The sequence below is a fragment of the Octodon degus genome, unplaced genomic scaffold (assembly GCF_000260255.1).
Source record: "Octodon degus isolate 3935 unplaced genomic scaffold, OctDeg1.0 scaffold00055, whole genome shotgun sequence".
Lineage (NCBI taxonomy): Eukaryota > Metazoa > Chordata > Mammalia > Rodentia > Octodontidae > Octodon > Octodon degus.
The window spans coordinates 3553983-3573176 of NW_004524631.1; the positions used below are offsets into that span (position 1 = coordinate 3553983).

The following is a 19194-nucleotide window of genomic DNA, read 5'->3' on the forward strand; positions in this document are numbered from 1 at the left end:
ACCAGAAAAGACCTAGAATAGTAAAGGCAGTACTGGCCAACAAAGACAAGGCAGGAGGCATTACAATTTCTGACTTGAAATTATACTACAAGGCTACTGTGATAAAATCAGCATGGTACTGGCATCAAAATAGACCTGAGGATCAATGGAATAGATTACAAGACGCTGAAGCCTCTAGAAACACTCAGCCACCTTATCTTTGACAAAGGTGCCAAACATACTCACTGGAAGAAAGATAGCCTCTTTGACAAATGGTGCTGGAAAAACCAGTTCTCTCCATTCTGAAAACTGAAACTTGACCCAGGTCTATCACCACGCACTAAGCTAAAGTCAAAATGGATTAAAGATCTAAACATTAAAACACAAGACACTAAATCTCCAAGAGAAAGTAAGAGGAATTCTTGAAGACATAGGTGTAGGCAAAGACTTCATCAACAAAAATCAAATCACACAAGAAACACTTGAAAGAATTAGCAGCTGGGACCTCCTCTTATTGAGAAGTTTTTGCACGTCAAAAGAAATTACCAACAAAATGAAAAGGCAAGACACAAATTTGGAAAAAATCTTGACAAATAAGTACTGAGAAAAAGGTCTGCTCTCTAGAATTTATAAAAAAAACTAAAAAATACTAGGGCCCCAAAATTTGAAGACCCAGTCCAGAAATGGGCATCTGAGATGAACACACACTTCTCAGAAGATGAAATTAAAGAAGCGAATAAATATGTGAAAAAATGCTCCACATCACTAGCCATCAGTGAAATGCAAATTAAAACAACACTGTGATATCATCTCACCCCAGAAAGAACGACTATCATAAAGAAATCACCCAACAACAAATGTTGGAGAGGCTGTGGGGAAAAAAGAACCCTACTCCACTGCTGGTGGGAATGTAGACTGATGAGACTGTTACGGAAATCAGTGTGGAGACTCCTTAGAAAACTAGGACTGGAAATCCCATTTAAACCAGCTATTCATCTACTGGGAATTTTCCTGGAGGATCTGAAAACATCATATCATAGTGATATATGTGTGCCTATGTTTATAGCAGCACAATTTGTAATAGCCAAATCTTAGAAATAACCAAGATGTCCATCACCTGAACAATGGATGAAAAGGATGTGATATTTTTATAAGATGGTGTATTACTAAGCTATAAAAAATGATAAACTCGAAGCCTTTATATTTAAGTGGGTGGCACTTGAACATATATACTCATAAGTGAAATAAACCAGACACACATGTAAATATTGTATAGTTTTCCTTGTATAAGAACTCAAAAGAAGAAATACAAATAGAAAGGTATAATTCAATTAAAAGGAAAGCAAGAACTTGAGGGCTACCCAATGAAGAAAGAGCAAGGAGAAGAGCTAGGAAACATGACAGAGGCAAGCCATACAGTTATATGTACAAAATGGGTAAGGCAATGATCCTGAGAATCATCAGAAGATTTTTCTATCTAGCAATTAACTGGAAGGATTCTCACCCTCATTATATATACTGACACCTGTGAACTGCACTGAAGATACACTGAAGCAACTGCACTGAAGATGGCAATTTGTAATAGTAGGTTCAGGCTTGGAGTGCCTGTCATTCTGGTCTTCGGAATATGGGCTGTTTGTCATGACATGCCAGTTGTTTTCGTGCGTCTCTCAGGCAGATGATTGTTTAAAAAGGAAGAGGGTGGTGAATGAAGGCAAGAGACAGGAAAAGGAGTGTTTCAGGACTGTCTTGCAACAATGTTGTATATGGTTAGATTTCTGGACTTATGTGTAAACATATATAATTCTTTATTCCTATTTTTTAAATATATTTTAATTTTTTAAATTTTTTGTCATATTCTGTAGGGACTTAAAGTTTAACATATCAATACTTGATGATAAAGACCTGCTCCATGTTATGCCTAAGATGCTTGACATTCAGGCAGATAGTGAGGTTAAGCTCAACAGCCTAGGTTATATGGTAATAACAATAAGCTTCTCTTCTAGAGGGTTAACAATCTAAGTTTGCAGACCACAAATTAGAGAAAAAAGAGGGCTGGCAAGGAAAGCCAACATTTTGGCCCTAGCCTTCCAAGGTCAATTAAGACTCAGAACATATAAGAACTTGTACTATAACATCATGTAACTCAGTTGTTTCCCAAATTTTCTGATCAAGGAGATTATGGGGCCAAACAGGAAAGTGATCAATGATGTAGTGTGCCTAAGGAGAGTCACATGGAGAGAAAACATTCTGTGAGGCTTTCACAGAGACCACATTGGCCAAGCAATGGCCATGACTCATCCACATGGCTGACACTGATGAAGGTTCTACAATCTGAGGTACAGGGTCTCAGGATAAATCCTGAGGGGACTTCACTGACCTTATCAGATGCAAAAGCTACAGCTTTTGTTGCATAGGTCTTGCTTTATCTTGGTCTTAACCATCCAGCAGAAAAGTATAAAAATGAAGCATAAGAAATAAAGCCATGGTGTTATGTTGAGCTGTAGGGGACTCAAGTCAACAATTTCTGACATTGCCAGTGAAGCGGAAGACCCAATACTATTATGGATTACTGGACTCTTTTAGAATATTTTGCTGAGTTAACACACCTATAATATTCAAATGACAGAACTAAACAAAAAAAGGGGATACAGATGAATGTCCATTTTGTATCTGTGTATTCAAAATGGTTAGAATAGATATATAGTTACATTCTCTTAATTCAAGGAATAGAGGCATTTGTTCTAATAGTGTTTGTAAAAAGGATATCATGTCCGCATCTTGTACAGCAATTAACCACTAGGAAGAATGTATGCAATGTGTTAATTATTGAAACTGTCCTACCAATTATATTTGAAACTGTCTCATTGCCATTTACTTCTCAATAAAATTATGGGAAAATTCTGTAATTCAAATTGATTGTTTAATTACAATGTAGAATAAACCTTAATTTGGGATGTTTCAAGGAAAAAATTGCTAAGATTTTGTCTTTCACTTTCACCAAAAAGGAAAAATAAACACTTCTTAATAAGTAGTTTAAGAGTTTGATATGTACCTATTAATTCCCACTACTAAAGAAACTAAAGCAAAAGGATCACTAAGAAGTTTGAGACTAGCCTGTGTATTATTCAGCTTTTTTAAAAAAATGTATTGGTTATTTAATTAGGTTCTTAGTAAGAAATTTAGAACACGAATTTATGATCAGAGCAAAAATGGATCGCAGGTAGCCCTGGAGCTGAGGAACAGCTCTGATTTTTGCTAAAATCTGTGAGTCCACCACTTTCTGATCCACCTTGGGCTGCTCGAAATCTGGTGTCTCTTTTCGGTGTCAATAATCTCAGCCTCCTGGTGTCTGGATTTCTGCAGCGGCTTATTCTTGAAGTAAGCATCAGTGAGGTTTTTGGGATTTTCACTTTTTTTTTCTTTTTTGCTGATAACAATTTTTGTGGAGGTGGCAATGATAAATTTCTGCTGTGTTCTTCGTAGAGCAACACGATGAAGGCTAAAAAGCCCAGTCGCAAGTAGAAAGCCACTGGCCAACTGCTTCAGGAAGACCACTTTCTTGCCTCTGTGACACCAGGTGAGGATGATCAAGTGCCAGGAGTGATACTAACTCAAAGTTTCCTCACATGCTGACTGAAGGATTTCTTGCCGTGGCTCAAAAGCTTTCGGGGTGTACCTTTAGTAGGGTAGCATTTAGGTATTTTTTTGAGCTTAACCACACGGGTACCACCATTCTTGCCCCCACCGACAGGTTTTGTGATCCTAGCAAGAACTTTCTCCTTTTTCTTCTCAACCTTTGATTTAGCAGCTGTGTACTTTCACTTGTACAAAACCTTTCTGGAACACATGGCAGATCGGGAGTATCTACCCATTCATTCCTCTATGACAGGATTTCGGCTCCAGTGGGGCTGCCCCTTCTTGGACTTTTTGCCTTCACCTTACCCTTTTTACCAGTACCACTGGCAGCAGCTTTCTTGGCTTCAGGTATCTTCTCTCTAGTGTCTGGCTTCTCAGTTTTTTTGCTCTCATCTTGCAAGATGGGAAAGAGAACTAAGTTTCCCTTATTCAGATTTCTTGTAGCTCAGACTCAAAACAGGAGACCCACAAGTTAGAGACAACAGTTTAATATGGCTCAGTTTGGGGACTCAATTGGCCCCAAAGCCAAAAGGGCAGGGTGGAGAAAGCTACCTAATTATGGCACTCAGGAAGCAGAAAAAGAAAGCAGGTGCCCAACAGCAAAAGACCGTCCAAAGGTGGGTCCCACAGGACTTTCACCCAGGCCCCACCTCCTAACAGCACACTTACCTAGGAACTCATCAATGGATTTGTCCACTGAAGAACTATATCACCCATGTGATCCAGTCACCTTCCAAAAGTCCTACCTCTGAACACATGAGACATTGGGGGATATTCTAGATCTAAATTGTAACACTAGGCAAGACTATGAGATGCCTATCTCAAAAATAAAAAAAAGGGGACTAGGGAGATGGCTCAGTAGAATAAGCACTTCCCTGGCAAGCACAAGGGGCTGAGTTCAATCCCCAGTTCCACCAAAAAATAAATAAATAAATAAAAAATTTTAAAAGGTAATGCTGCCCAAAACCCTCAACTCTTCTTCACAGGAATATAATTAAGAAAAGAATAGCTGTGTCTTATATAGCTTAAGGCATTTATCTGCATATAAATAAAGAAATAAGTGATCTCCAACTCCCTTACAGAGTTACATAGTCTAACTGATGTAAACACATAATCCAAGAGTGACTACAACTGGAAAGTAAAAAAATAATACTATGAACCATATGTCTCTATAGGAAAAATTTATAAAATCTTAACTTCTTAATACAAATGTAAGAAATAAAACAAATATTAAGGTAATAGAACAATGAGACAAGTGATTAAAAAAAAAGTAAAAAGTTTTAAGGACAAAACATACTTAATCAGAACTATCTGAAAGACTATAAGCATGCACAAAAAAATAACCCACTACATGAAAATTTACCTTTATCTTAGTGTGCACATCAAAGATATCTGGAATGCTACCAAAAATAGTCTTAATCTCTTCTGGTGCAAGGATAGGACCACCACGCTGTCCTTCCTCTTCCAATGGTACCTGAAATAACTAAATAGAAAAAGAGTAGTTTAGGTAGATTGTTAAAAACAAAGACCAAGGGAGGGATGGGGGAATAGAATAAAACAATGGTGAAAGAGAGATGAGATGTTACTGAAGAGAAAAACAACAACAGAAAATAATTTCCCTAAATTTGGATATACTTTTCTCCTAATATTTTCAATTCATTTATTTACATACGTGTATATATAGGAGTATACACACACACACACATATATATACATATATATATATATATATATGTATGTGTGTGTGTGTGTATATATATATATATATATATATACAGATCCATGAAGTATCATTTTAGAAGCTAAAACAAGTTTATTTTAGAAAAAAAAAATCATTAAAGTTGTTACAATTTCTTCTTTGTTGAAGTTACAAAGAAGAAAGCAATAAGTAGTTATTTCCAGACATATGTTTAACATAAGTACTAACTGTTTTAAAAATCATACTGTAGAAATTTCATTTAGGACAGAGTCGATGTGGTACTGTAGAATCTCTCTAAATACATGTTGTTGCTTGTATTAATCTAAAAGGCAAAAGTAAACAAACAAAACAGGAAAAAACTTGAACCAATACAATGGCAGTGTACATACACACACACAAACGTTTGAAAATATATATGTGTGTGTCCATTTCAACCGAAATAATTATACATGTTGAAAATAAAATTTTAAAAGCAGTATCATTTATAATCAGAAAATAATAAAGTATAATAAAATATGTACATATGCTGAAAAGTACAGAAAGCAGATAAAAAGAAATCAGAGTTAAATGAAGACACAACCACATACTGAAAGGCTCAACACAACATGGCCAATCCTCCTATTAGTTGATCTATGCATTTTAACACAATGCCAATCAAAGTTCTACATTTTTTGCAGATAAAGAAAATTAATTCTAAATATTGTATGGAAAGGCAAAGTAATTGTTTAGCTACAAAGCCCCAATATTCAAGTTTGTACAGCATTGCTAAGGTGAAGAACATAGAATCAATGGTGAATTCACATAAGGTGAGGATTAGAATTAAAGTACAGAAAAAAACCTATACAATATGGCCAAGTAATATTTCACAAAAGCATACTATGTGCTTTAAGTATTTGCCAATCACATATCTGATGAACTAATGTCTAAAATATATAAGGAATTCTCAAAACTCAGGAAGGAAATAATCCAAATTTAAAATAGGCAATAAACTTAAATGGTTAATTCTATAGGCAAGCAAAATATAGCAAATGAGGACAATACATATTCATTAATCATGAAAATGAAAAGTAATGTCACCATGGCATGCCATTATAACTTTAGCCTTTTAGAATGACTGAAATAATACTGAAACTTTTAAGCACTGGTGAGGATGTAAGTAATTAGAACTTCCATACATTGCTTACAGACATGCAAAATTGTATAGCATGTTTGAAAAAACACTTGGTAGTTTCCTATTAAGTCAAACATTATTTTCTATATGATCCATCAATATCAGCTCTCCTGATATTTACTCAAGAGAAACATTTATGTTTCACATAAAACCTGTACATAAATGTTGATATTTGCTTTATTCATAACCACCCAATACAAGAAACAACTCAGATGTCCATTAATGAGTCAAGAAATAAGCTAAAGTATATCCATGTGATGGAATACTGTACTACTCAGCAATAAAAAAGAACATATTCTTGACGCACTGATGATTCAAGGGCTAACGGACCAGTCTCAAAAGATTATGTATGACATGATTACATTTATATGACATTCTCAAAAAAGACAAATACTACAGTGAAGTAGTAAAAGAGAAAAGATGAATCAGTCTTTACTAGTGGATGGGTGAAAAAAGGCATGATATATAAAGGAGGAGAACCAAGAAGATTTTCAGGGGTAGAAAAGTTCTATATTTTGATTGTGGCTACATAAACTTTGGCATGTGCCACACTTGACAAGTGCTCATTTTAAAATGGATTTAAAAGTACTATTTCAAAAGTCAATTGACTACTAAAAGTAAAAATGATCATGTATTACTGGGTTCTTCACAGAGGTGTGATCAAAAATACAAAATACGTTAAAATGTATTACGGTAAAATATTCCCTGAAAATATTCCCCTTTACTTCAGACAAACATCCCATCATTCTTGCCACATTTGGAAGTACTTCTGGAAGTCCTCTTTCATGTCTCTAGGTGCACTGGTTATCATGGCTGCTTCAATGTCCCCAATCAACTGAAAATGTTTACCTTTTATGGTAATTTTGGCTTTGGGGAAAGAGTCAGATCCAGTGAACAAGGTAGATGAGGACACACTAATGTTCTTACGAATTGGCCATCCCATTGGATAGCACTTGGCGGCAGCATCCACTGTGTTGGTTTTTTAGCAAACTTCATAAAGACACTCAAGAGATGCAGGGAAAGCTCAGTGGTTTAAGCACCTCAAGTGCAAAGTCCTGAGTTCAATCCCAGTACCAAAACTAAATAAATAAAGACACAAATAAGGACTTCCAGAATGCTTCAGAGTGGCAAGATTGATGAGATGTGTTGCCTTTATTGCTGAGTGGATTTAAAAAAATTTAAACATTCACCTTATTTTTGAGTACTCCTTGCATACAGGAGTAAAATGAATAACAGTAATAGAGAACAGGATGGGTTGAATAAGTTTTAAAAAATTCTCCAAATAGTAAGAAACTTCATGAAGAATTGTTACTATTAGCCAGGGGTCCACATACACTGGGTATAAAACCCAGGGCCTTGCATGCTAAGCATGAGTTCTACCACTGAGCAAACAATTCTTTTTCATGTTATTTTTTTCCTGATGGCATTTTCTTAAACTACTTCCTTCATTCCCTAAAACAAATTTATCCTTTCTACCAATGTCAAAATAATATCTTATTGTATCTTTTAGAACTTTGAATTTCAGTTTATTCCTTCTTCAGAAATAACTTCACAGAGCAGTTTGATATTGGTAAGCAATGAGTTCTCATTTATAATTAACCACTGAATATTTCATGTCATGATTGCTGAAAAACATTACTGACAGTATTGCTAAGCTTCATTGCTACTGTTTAGATGATCTTTTTTCAAATACAAACAATATTTAAGCAATGACTTTGAAACATACACTTTTAGAAAAACTTTCTACCATTTCCAAATACAGATGCAGTACCCTAGCAATGGGAAAGTTGTCAGAATCAAAATGGGGTCACTGTGTCAATACTAACCAAAGAAGAGTAAACAGAGCCAGAATTTTTTTTTATAAAGGAAAGATACAATACTGTACAAGAGTAACTAACACAAAAACTGTCAAAACCACAAATTACAGAGGCCACTACAACTTTAAAGAATTGTATAAGGACATCTGCCTAGCAGTCTGTTCAACCATATACTGAACTACTCATTAAAACTAAAGCCAACAACTGTTTCAAACCATCTGATATAATCCTCATATTTCTTTAAAAGCTTTCCCTTACTGCAACTTCTTTTAACTTATCTATATTTTGCTATAGCATACATATTCTTATTGCAATGCTTTGCTAGTCCCAAATATTATTCTTTGGAGAATCTGTTTTAGGTTGACAAGGAACCTGTGAAATTCTGAATCAAACTTGATTTTAAGATCACGGGGGTAGGGGGGCAGGTAGAGATTGAATGCAGGGCTTTACATATGCCAGGCAAGTAGTCTACCACTGAGCTATACCAGTCATTTTAATTTATTTTTGTACTTTGAGACAGACCCTTGCTAATTTCCCCAGCACGACTTTTAAACTGGTATTCTCTTGCCTCAGCCTCCCAAATGATTGGGATTATAAAACTGCATCAATCCACACAATTAAGATCATGCGTTGGCAATCTTTTGTCTATAAAATCATTTGTAACAAGGGTGCCATTTCGAGATAAATAACAGGTACTACTATAATTGACATTTCCTTAACAGCAATTTTATCACACATTTTTATTTTTAACACCTATGTTCAAATTATATCTGTATATAATTTTGTTAGTAATAGTATTCAAAAGAAAACTCACAAAGGTATAAAAAGAACAAAAATGGAAAAACAACTTTCAGATTTTATACTAAAAATCACTTTACAACCAAATTTATACTTACTTGAATAATCGTTGCCAATATATTTACATAATTACTTTCAGTCTGATAAAGCTCTTTTGCAACTTGCCACCTGGCTGACTGCTTTGAAGGAACTGGGGTAGAATTTTTAGAAGACTTACTACAAGACTTTGGGGTTTCTGAAAGGCAAAAAGAAAGATTTAATGGAAGCCAGACCTAAATACCAAATACTACACAGGGGAGTCTCTTATAAATATATCTCCAGCACACAAATTTTCCTTGAAATAAAATTTTCACATAAGCCACAAAAAAAAAAAAAAATTGGTGCCAACCTGATAAAACATTTTAATGATAAATGGCCTACATGCTTCAAACATATCAAGGTCATTTGATACAAAGAACAATAAGCAATTGTTCCCAATTACAGAAGACTAGAAAGAAAAGAATATATGATACTGGATTTAATCCCAGGATCCCCCACAAATCCTTTCTCATACTAAATAGGACATTAAGCCATTAGTGGAACAATTAGAAAAATTTGAAATCAATAGTTTACATGTCTGCAACATACTCTCAAACCGTATAGATATTTAAAAATGTATGTGTATATAGATTCTGGCTGAATTAATTCTACAGTAAATACGGTAGAATATTCCCACTTGGAGAATATAGAAGGCATAGGGGTCTTTATAAAGCTAAATAAAATAAAATAGAAGTGCCATGTGATGTTTAAAAACAGCACTACTATGATTACACAAGTACAACAGTGGAAAACTTTTCATACACTAAGGGAGGTAGACCCCCCTCACAACCCACCTAAAAAAAATTAACTAAAACTTAAAGTATCTTAATGTAATATAAAACATCTAGTCCAACCCAGAATGCAATTATACATGTATTTCATCAAAGGAAAAAACTTTTCACAACAGCATAAAATGTATTTTCTTACTGTCAATATGGCCAGAATACTTGGTTATATACAGCATCTCTTAAGAAGTTTTTGATAGGAAAAGGGATATACAACACAAAAATGAAATATGTGACATGAAAATGATATATAATTCCAGCATGTTGACTTTATTCAATGGTAATTTAAACATTTTTGTATAAAAACAGTCACATGTACTATTCAGTGCCACTTGGCTGTTTCTACTACTTTTGAAAGATAGCAGACTTCAAAGAAACTCCACTTCCATTATTCCAAGCTATATTTTCACCACACCCCTAAGCTCTGCCATAACAGCTCACTTCAATGAAAAAAAATCTAGATACACTGATCTAATTTAATTATACTGTGTCCAAAGATCTCCCCCAAAAGCTCAATTTCTCCAGCTGCATTTTTGACTTTTCTACATCATGCATTCTGCTTTAAAGTCACTGAATGTCTTTGTATTACTGTACATTTTAAGTGCCTATGTAACCTGTTGTCTCACACTCTAATAATACTCTCACCTTAAGGCATACTACCTTTCTTATTCTTCAAATATTTCTGCAGTATCTCAGGACCTTTATGTGTCTTTTCTGCCTCAAGGAAAACTTACTAAATTCCTTAAGCTGAAGACAGCAATGTGTAATACCAGGGTCATGCTTGGAATGCCTGTCATTTTGGTCTTCTAAATAATACTGCTTGTCATGTCATACCAATCACTGCCATACTGTCTGTAAAGTAAATAATTTGTTTTTTTAAAAAAGGGGATAATAAATGAAAATAAGAGACAAAAAAAAGTTACAGGACTGTCCTGCTACAATGCTGTATATGGTTAGATTTCTAAATTTCTGTGTAAAAATATGTAATTGTTTATTCCTATTTTTTTAATTTCTTCCTTCATATTCTGTGGGGACTTAAAGTTTAGCATATCAATACATGATGGAAAATATCTGTTCCAGGTTATGTCTAAGATGTTTAATATTCAGACAGATAGTGAGGATAAGCTCAACTGCCTATACTGTAGGTTAATAGTAATAGTAATAGTAATAAGCTTCTCTTCAGCAGAGTTAACCTAAGTTTGCAGACCACAAATTAGAGAAAAAGGAGGGCTGTAAGGACAGCCAACATTTTGGCACTAGCCTTTCAAGGTTAGTGAAGACTCAAGACATAAGAGAACCTGTACTGTAACATCATTTAACTCAGTTGTTCCCAAATTTTCTGATCAAGGAGATTATGGGGCCACAGAAAAAACTGATCAATAATGTAGAGTGTATCTAAGGAGAGTCATATGGAGAGAAAACATTCTCTCAGGCTTTCACAGAGAGCAAGTTGGTCAAGCAATGGCCGTGACTCATCCACATGGCTGAAACTGGCAAAGGTTCTACAAACTGTGGTATAGGGCTTCAGGATAAATCCTGAGGGGATTTGACTGACCTTGTCAGATACAAAAGTTACATTTCTTGTTACATAGGTCTTGCCTTATCTTGGTCTTAACCATCCAGCAGAAAAGTATAAAAATGAAGTATAAAAAGTAAAGCCATATTAACATGCTGAGCTGTAAAAGGCTCAAGTCAACAACTTCCAACATTGCCAGTCCTATGGAAAACCCACTATTATTATGGACTACTGGGCTATATTGGAATATTTTGTTGAATTCACGCACTTACAATATTTAAATGACAATGAAATACCCTTCTCTGACAAAACTAAACAACAACAAAAAAAGGGGATACAAATGATCGACCATTTTGTATCTTTATATTCAAAATAGGATAAATACACAGCTACTTTCTCTTAATTCAATGAATAGAAAGATTGTTCTAATAATGTTTGTGAACAGGATATCATGTCTGCATCTTATACTATGAATAACCACTAAGAAGACAACAATATGCAATGTATTAATTATTGAAACTGTCCTACTAATTGGTTTTGAAACTGTCTCATTGCTATTTGTTTCTCAATGAAATTATTAAAAAACAAAAAAAAGATTAGGTTCTCTTCTATAACTTCTTCCTACCAATCACCTCACTTTTTGCTTATATCAAGTAGTAGTTAGCACTGTTAGAAATTACAGATACAGCCAAATAGCTTGGCAGATTAAAGTGCCTGCTTAGGCAGACACAGGGCCGGGAGTTCAATCCCCAGGCCTGTGGTGCCAGCCCCGCCCCGGGGCATACTGAGACTATGACAGACACTGGGCATGGTGGCGCACACCTGTAATCCCAGCACTTGGGAGGGTGTAAACAGGAAGATCATTGAGTCTGATATACACAGTGAGACCCTATACACCCTGTCCTAAATACAAAAAAAAAAAGGAAATTATGTACTTAAAAACACTTCTTCATTACTTGATTTGCTTCATCAGAATGTGAGCTGAAAGAGAACATAACCTTCTCTTATTTTCTACTTTATTCTCAGACCCTAGTACAGAGTTGGTACTCATTAAATATTCATGAAAGGAACTGAAAACATGTTTTAGTTCAGAAAGCTGAGGTGAACTGGAGAATAAGAGGAATAAGAATACATTATTACAAACAGATTGTTTTTAAGGAATATTGGATAGGTCAATTTGGAGTATTGAAGAGTAATAGTTACATTAAAAAGATCTAATTTAAGATCTAGCTAGGACCTTCCTAACTTAGAAATCAGACTAGCGTGACTGGATTGTATTTTGTCATAAACAAAGAATCTTAGAAACCTTTAAGCAGTGGTGTGAATAATTTTTAATAGTTGGAAAAATAGCTGGGGGAGGCAGTTTGGAGACAGCCAAACCAAGAAATAATCCACTGTCATGACCTGGGCCATGAGATAATAAAGCACTGAGTCAAGGCAAGTGGTTGGAAAGAAAAGAAGCATTAGGAAAATACTGACAGGGGCTGGGGAGATGGCTCAGTAGAAGAAGCACTTGCCTGGCAAGCGTAAGTGAAGAGTAAAAGATGAAGGTGAAGCATCGATTCAAATGCAACACTGCCTTAACATAAATAGGATGATTATGTCTTGGAGGAAGATAGTGAAGTTCTAAAAAAAGCCAGGTTACATTAAGAAATACCTTGTAGGGCAGGGGAGATAGTTCAGTGGTCTAAGCACCTGCCTGGCAAGCACAAGGACCCAGGTAAGATCCCCAGTACCACATGCTGTACAGGCCCCACACTGAGGCGGCCACTGAAATCAGGCATGGTGGTGCATACCTATACTCCCAAAGCTGGGAAGGCTGAGACAGGAGGATCTCTATGAGTGTGCGCTGTGTATCGAGGCCCTGTACCAAATGAATAGACAGACAGACGATTATAAAAAAATTTAAATAAAAAAGAAATTGAGATTTTTTTACAGAAAAAATGAAGGACGATAAAGGAATAACTGAGTAGTAAAATCAAAAGTTCAAATTTCCTTAGAATGCTTATCAGACATGTTTCAAGAAAATATCAAGTAGGCAGCTAGATAAGGAAGAAGACAAACTTGGGAGCCATTAGCCTACAAGTGGTATTTAAGCCCATTAAACAAGATCATTTAGAAAGAATAAACAATGACTCAGAAGGAACATAAAACATTTAGATTCAGAGCTGGAGAGAAAAACTAGCGAAGGGGGAAGAGAAGCAAATAATATCACTAAAGCACAAAGGGAAAAAAACAGAAGGAGAAGCTGTTAATAAACTAAATGCTATGGATTATTCTCAGCAGCAATATTACACAGTAGGGCCTGCAGCAGGATTGAAATGATTTGAAAAGATAGTTAAGCAGGAAACGAGTCAGCAAACCAAGGTAATTCTTTGAAGCACTACTGATGTGAAAAAGAAGAGAAAACTGGGACAGTACAATGGGAGGGCCAAGATTTGGATTTTGTAACTCTAGAAAATATAATGTATTTGTCTACAGACTAAAAAGAAAAATACCGACGATCAAGAAAGAAGAGTTAATTGTAGGAACATGCCTGTAGTAAGTAAGCAAAAACTAAACTCATCCTTTTTTTCTTTGTATTTAGTACAGGATCTGCTGGGTCTCACGACATAGATCGAAGTTGTAGTAATTCTCCTGTTTTCAGTCCCCCAAGCACTGGGATTACAGGCACACAGTACCACTCCCAGTCTCAGTCACAGTCTCGGCGTGCTCCGGGGGCGGAGCCTGCACAGCATACTAGGGACTGAACGCTGGCTCTGCCTAAGCAGGTGCTTTAAGTCCGCTGAGCTATGTGGCCGGCCCTGAACTCATCCTCTTAACTTCATGGTGCTGTTGTCCCCATAGTTCACGTTAAAAACACTCATGATTTTGTGTAGCTGGTATTCAAAATTTGCTTTTGAGGCTAAAGATGTAGCTCAGTGGTAAAGCATTAGCTTTTAACATATACAGAGATCATGGGTTTAATCTCTAGCACTGAGCAAATACAAAAAAAGAATTCCTTTTCCGTTACACTCTAGCTATAAACCTCCCCAAGTTACTTAACTTCTTTGTATCTCAGTTTAGTCACCTAAAAATAGGAATGATAAGTCATTATAATACCACTTAGCATGTAAGTGAACAATCAAACAGAAGCATTATTCTGCATAACTTTTTCATGTATCTTTTCTCAAAAAGAAGAAAAGTAAAGACAAAGCCTTTCAAATTCTGTAGTAGGGATTTTTCTATATTCTAATAATTATTCCACTCTACTAAAGATCAATTTTTTAAAATGTAAATTACCTCCATAGTTGACGCTAGACTCTGGAGTATTGGAAATATCAAGGAGTGATCCTATAGAAAGAGAATGCTCAGCCGATGGTCGCTTCCGGGGAGGAAAAGGTGACAAGTCTGTCTCTTTTGAAAGCTGAGCAAGTGTCTCTTTTAAACGACGTCTTTTGCGATTGCTGTTTGGGGTATGTAGAGAAAGCAGGGACACTGATTTCTTGAGCTCAGGAGTATTAGCCTATAAGCAAAAGCATAGAAGCTCAGCTTTACTTTTATGGGCTTTTTTTTTTTTTTTTTTGAGACAGAAACAGAACAAAATGATAGGAGTTTGATAAAAATCTGGATTTTTACAATATTTTTACAACCCTATACTCTGATAATCCAGAAGACCACTCTAGCTGTCTAACCCCAGTAACTCACACTTTCTCTGCATACCACTGTCAACACTAGATATCCACCTGTGTGCTCCAGTCCTCCATGAGGTTATAAACTCCCTGAGCATAGAGGTCACACATTTTCAGGTCACTTTCCCCAACAGAACATAGTACTTTCAAATATTTGCTGAATAACACTTGACTCTTAAGAACTCTCTCCCTGAACATAAAGCACACTTTTAAACTTTATGTTAAAAAACTTTATATTATGAACAAGAGTCGAAAGAAAGCACAGTATGGTTCCTATTTAGATTTTATCAAGTAATAAATCTATACTTCACCTTTAATGTTTTGCTTAAAATTACTGAATCCCAACCTGAAGTATATTCATTAAAGCTTGTTATCATTTGAATATTAGTCTTCCCTGACAGCAAGCATGAAGACTAGATTTTCCTTGCCTATACTGCATTAAAATATCCACTTTAATAACATTTCTTTCCTCCAGACTCTGTAATGTATTAAAAACTTGATTCTGCCTATCAAATTTTATCTACCTGCCTTTCCCTTGCTCTTTTTTACAGTCATACTCAACTACTTACTACTTTAATGTACTCTCAGGTTTTATACCTTCTCTTCCCACCTCTTGTTCTAACCTATATGCCATCATTACTTGGTGAGCCTAGTGTTGGCTCAACATTTGCCCTTTTCAGTCCTGCTCTAAAGAGCGAGTACACTACTCAGTTATAGCTCACCTCATTTTATGTAGTAGTAATTTGCAATCATATCTCTTCATTAAGGTTTTAAGTTTCTAACAGTAACAGAGATGTTACTGTTCATAAAAGTATCACCATGAATTAACACAGAATGACATATTAGACTATAACAACACCCACTAAACTATTGCACTTAAATCTACATGGACTAAGAATAATAGTTGATATTAAATTGTTTAATTATTCTGAAACTCTTAAATATCTCATAAAAGATGACACAGATACCAATTATAAAATATTTTCTAAACCTACATAGAAAAAAAATTTTTTTTTTTAAACATATGTTGTACAGGGTTTCACTACTATGCAGCTTTGACTTGTAATAATCTTCCTGTTTTCAGCCTCCCCAGTGCTGTGCGCCACCATGCCCAGACTCAGTCACTGGCTCAGCATGCCTAGGGGCAGGGGCAGCGCTGCCTGTGGTGCCAGGGATCAGTCCCCGCACTTGCCTAAGCAGGCACTTAGTTGGCTGAGCTATCTCGCTGGCCCTTGAAAAGTATTACTTTCATACAATTAAGTTCAACTCAACTACCTAAATGCTAAAAACCATACCTTTTCATACAAATACATAGTCTCTCCAGCGCGAGCATCCATTTGAATGCTTCCCCAGAACCACTGGATAGGAGAAAAATATTTTAAGTTAGAAATTCAGTTCACATTGTCAGAGACCTTCTTAATAACTCTGAAATATAAAAATAAAAACTTTCTAGAATTACTTGCCTCTTGCTTGACAACATAAAGTTTCTTTGAAGGTTCAAATGGAAGTTCTTTTACTATATTCTCTTCAACTATAAGGTGAGTGCATCTTTCATCTCCAACTGGTAAACAGTTACCTCCTAAAGAGCAAAGCATACAAGCACAAATAAGCCAAACTACTTATCTCAAAACCTAAATTATAAAGAAGCATATCCCCTAGGAACTGATTAAGCTCCCCCAAGGAGTACAATGCACGTAACTTTAAACTTCAGCTAATTTTACCTTGCATTTCAGTCATTTCTTCCATACTGGTTTTCTCTTCATCTGAAAATCCCAGGAAACTTAAAATGCAATCTTGAAATGGAGGAACTTTAAATTCATTTCTAAAATCATCAATTGCTGCACAGAAATTCCTGAAATTGAAATACACTTCTAAAACCAGTTTACCTTAATCAGCAAGTATCAACATAAAAGTCTGAAGTAATTCTCAAAATATTAGCATAATGCATTTCTTAAATACGTTTTACATTTGGTCCTGAAATAGTCACAAAAACTTCCAAAATCTGGGCACTTGGGGTACATATACGTGCTTAGCACGCCAGAGACAGTGGGTTCAGTGTCCAGCCCCATCAAAACCAACAACAAAAAAGCTGATATACTGTTCTCAAGTCATCCCTGAAGGAACTTCTGACAAAATGTGATCACTTGCAACTTTTACAAGATGCAACGCCTGCTGTGTATTTAAAATTTCATGGGGGCCTGCCCCTTAGTTCAGTTCTTTAAGTGGCTGCTTCTACAAAGCATTCAGGCTCAGGTTGCTGTGGTTTGATCCCCACAACTCAAGCCAGCCAAACCTGCCCTGAAAGCATTCGGAGCAAAAAATAAATAAATAAAAAATAAAATAAAATTTCATACGTATTTCAGGAGTTTCATTTTCTGAGATTATGATGAAAGGCCAGAGTAAGAAATGAAGGGGTTGGAAAGTTCAGCAAAATAAGGAAATGAACTGCAAGCAGAAATTAAAATATAACCACAAAAATATAATAAAAAATAAAACAACCCAAATACTCAGACGTGTTAAGCTTAAATTGAATAATTTTAGAATGTTTATGAGTCTCATTTATTTCACAAAGTAAAACCTGAAGTATACCAAAATGTCTTTCAAGTTTGTATGTATTTAAAACCTAGGTTATAGGGAAAAAAAGAAAAAACTTAGGTTTTATATATAAGCTTACCGACTGAATTTATATTTTTTCTATACTATCTATGAATTTAGTTTTTTGGTACATGATTTATCTTTAAGCCATATGCTGAATTCATAAAATGAGCTACTGAATTCCTAAATACTTACTGTTCATTCCGTCTTTCCCATGCTTTATAAATCCAGTCTGGCTTCATAATTGGAGTACCCAGACTCACAGCAACCTAAAAATAATATTAATTACAATGAGTTTTCATCTTAAAAAACTGCATTCAGGGTAGTTCTAGACAAATATACCTTTTTAGCATACTTTTAGGTTACCACTCATCTACTTTATAACAACATACAAAGACATATTAAAACTCTCTCAATCTTCCAAGTTAAAATAACTCCCAGAGTGTCCAAACTCTTCTATATTTTAGTTTAAATAAATACAGCATGTTTTGCTGAGCATGGTGGCAACCACCTATAACCCAAGCTATCTAGAAGGCCGAGAGAGGAAGGCTATCTAAAGGTCAGACTGGGCAATTTAGCGAGACCTCATCTCAAACCACATACAGCTGAGCAATCCCTGGGTTCAATCCCCAGTACCATAAATAGACACACTAGATAAATGGAGAGATCTTTATTAAATTGATCCTTATTAAATTTCTATTTCTCTTTTCTTCACGTTTACTGCCATGTAAGTACTAGCACAGTACTACAGAAAATATCTGATTAAGTCACCAAAAACTTACATGTGACAGAAAGTTTAGGGTAATTTTAAGATTACCCTAAAATTACCATTTGCTACATAAATATAACAAGGGAGTGTAAGAACAGATTACAAATTAAAATCTTGCTAAGACATTCAACTACAATTTTAAACTAGGATCTCAATCCTTATAAAAGTGCTTTCTCCTGTGCTTATAATTTTCACAAATTAAATCAGAGAATGAGTTTATAAAAAAACTTATAAAAACCACTTAGAGTAAAGCATCTGCTCTCATCTTACTTGACCACTTTATTATCAATGGTCATGTGTAACCTTTGCTAATATTATTCATCTGCCTCTAATATTACCCACCTACTAAGCCTCAAATCCTACCTCTTTTAATACCCAGTTCAAGTTCTATTGCCTTCTTAACCACTAAGGGATCACATTCCTACGATTTAAAACCTAAGTTTACTCAGCAAAATCTGAATTTCTGCCCACCAATAAATTGTAAGAGAAATAGATTCAGACAAGTGCTATTATCAAAAACATCCCAAAATAATGCTATCTTAAAAAACATAAGAATAGTGTTTACATACCCTGAATTTTTCTCCTTGTGTGCAGTTTGCCACCAAATGTGTAACTTTTGAATTAAAATCTTTTCGAATAACTCCACCCATATGATGGACCAATGTCACCAATCTGAC

The 19194-nt window shown here is 35.3% G+C and overlaps 1 protein-coding gene and 1 pseudogene across 1 annotated transcript in view; one reads left to right on the forward strand and one right to left on the reverse strand.

Annotated features, from left to right (window-relative positions):
• Positions 1–3485, forward strand: part of LOC111817328 — a 16162-nt pseudogene extending 12677 nt beyond the window's left edge.
• Positions 1–19194, reverse strand: part of Ect2 (epithelial cell transforming 2) — a 103101-nt gene that overhangs the window by 73764 nt on the left and 10143 nt on the right. Inside the window, exons 7-14 of the mRNA XM_023717807.1 lie at positions 19087–19194; positions 17944–18017; positions 16875–17005; positions 16617–16732; positions 16449–16511; positions 14765–14987; positions 9202–9338; positions 4982–5101 (exon numbers count right to left, since the gene is read on the reverse strand). Of these exons, the coding sequence (XP_023573575.1) occupies positions 4982–5101; positions 9202–9338; positions 14765–14987; positions 16449–16511; positions 16617–16732; positions 16875–17005; positions 17944–18017; positions 19087–19194 (972 nt within the window). The remainder of the gene's footprint in view (positions 1–4981; positions 5102–9201; positions 9339–14764; positions 14988–16448; positions 16512–16616; positions 16733–16874; positions 17006–17943; positions 18018–19086) is intronic.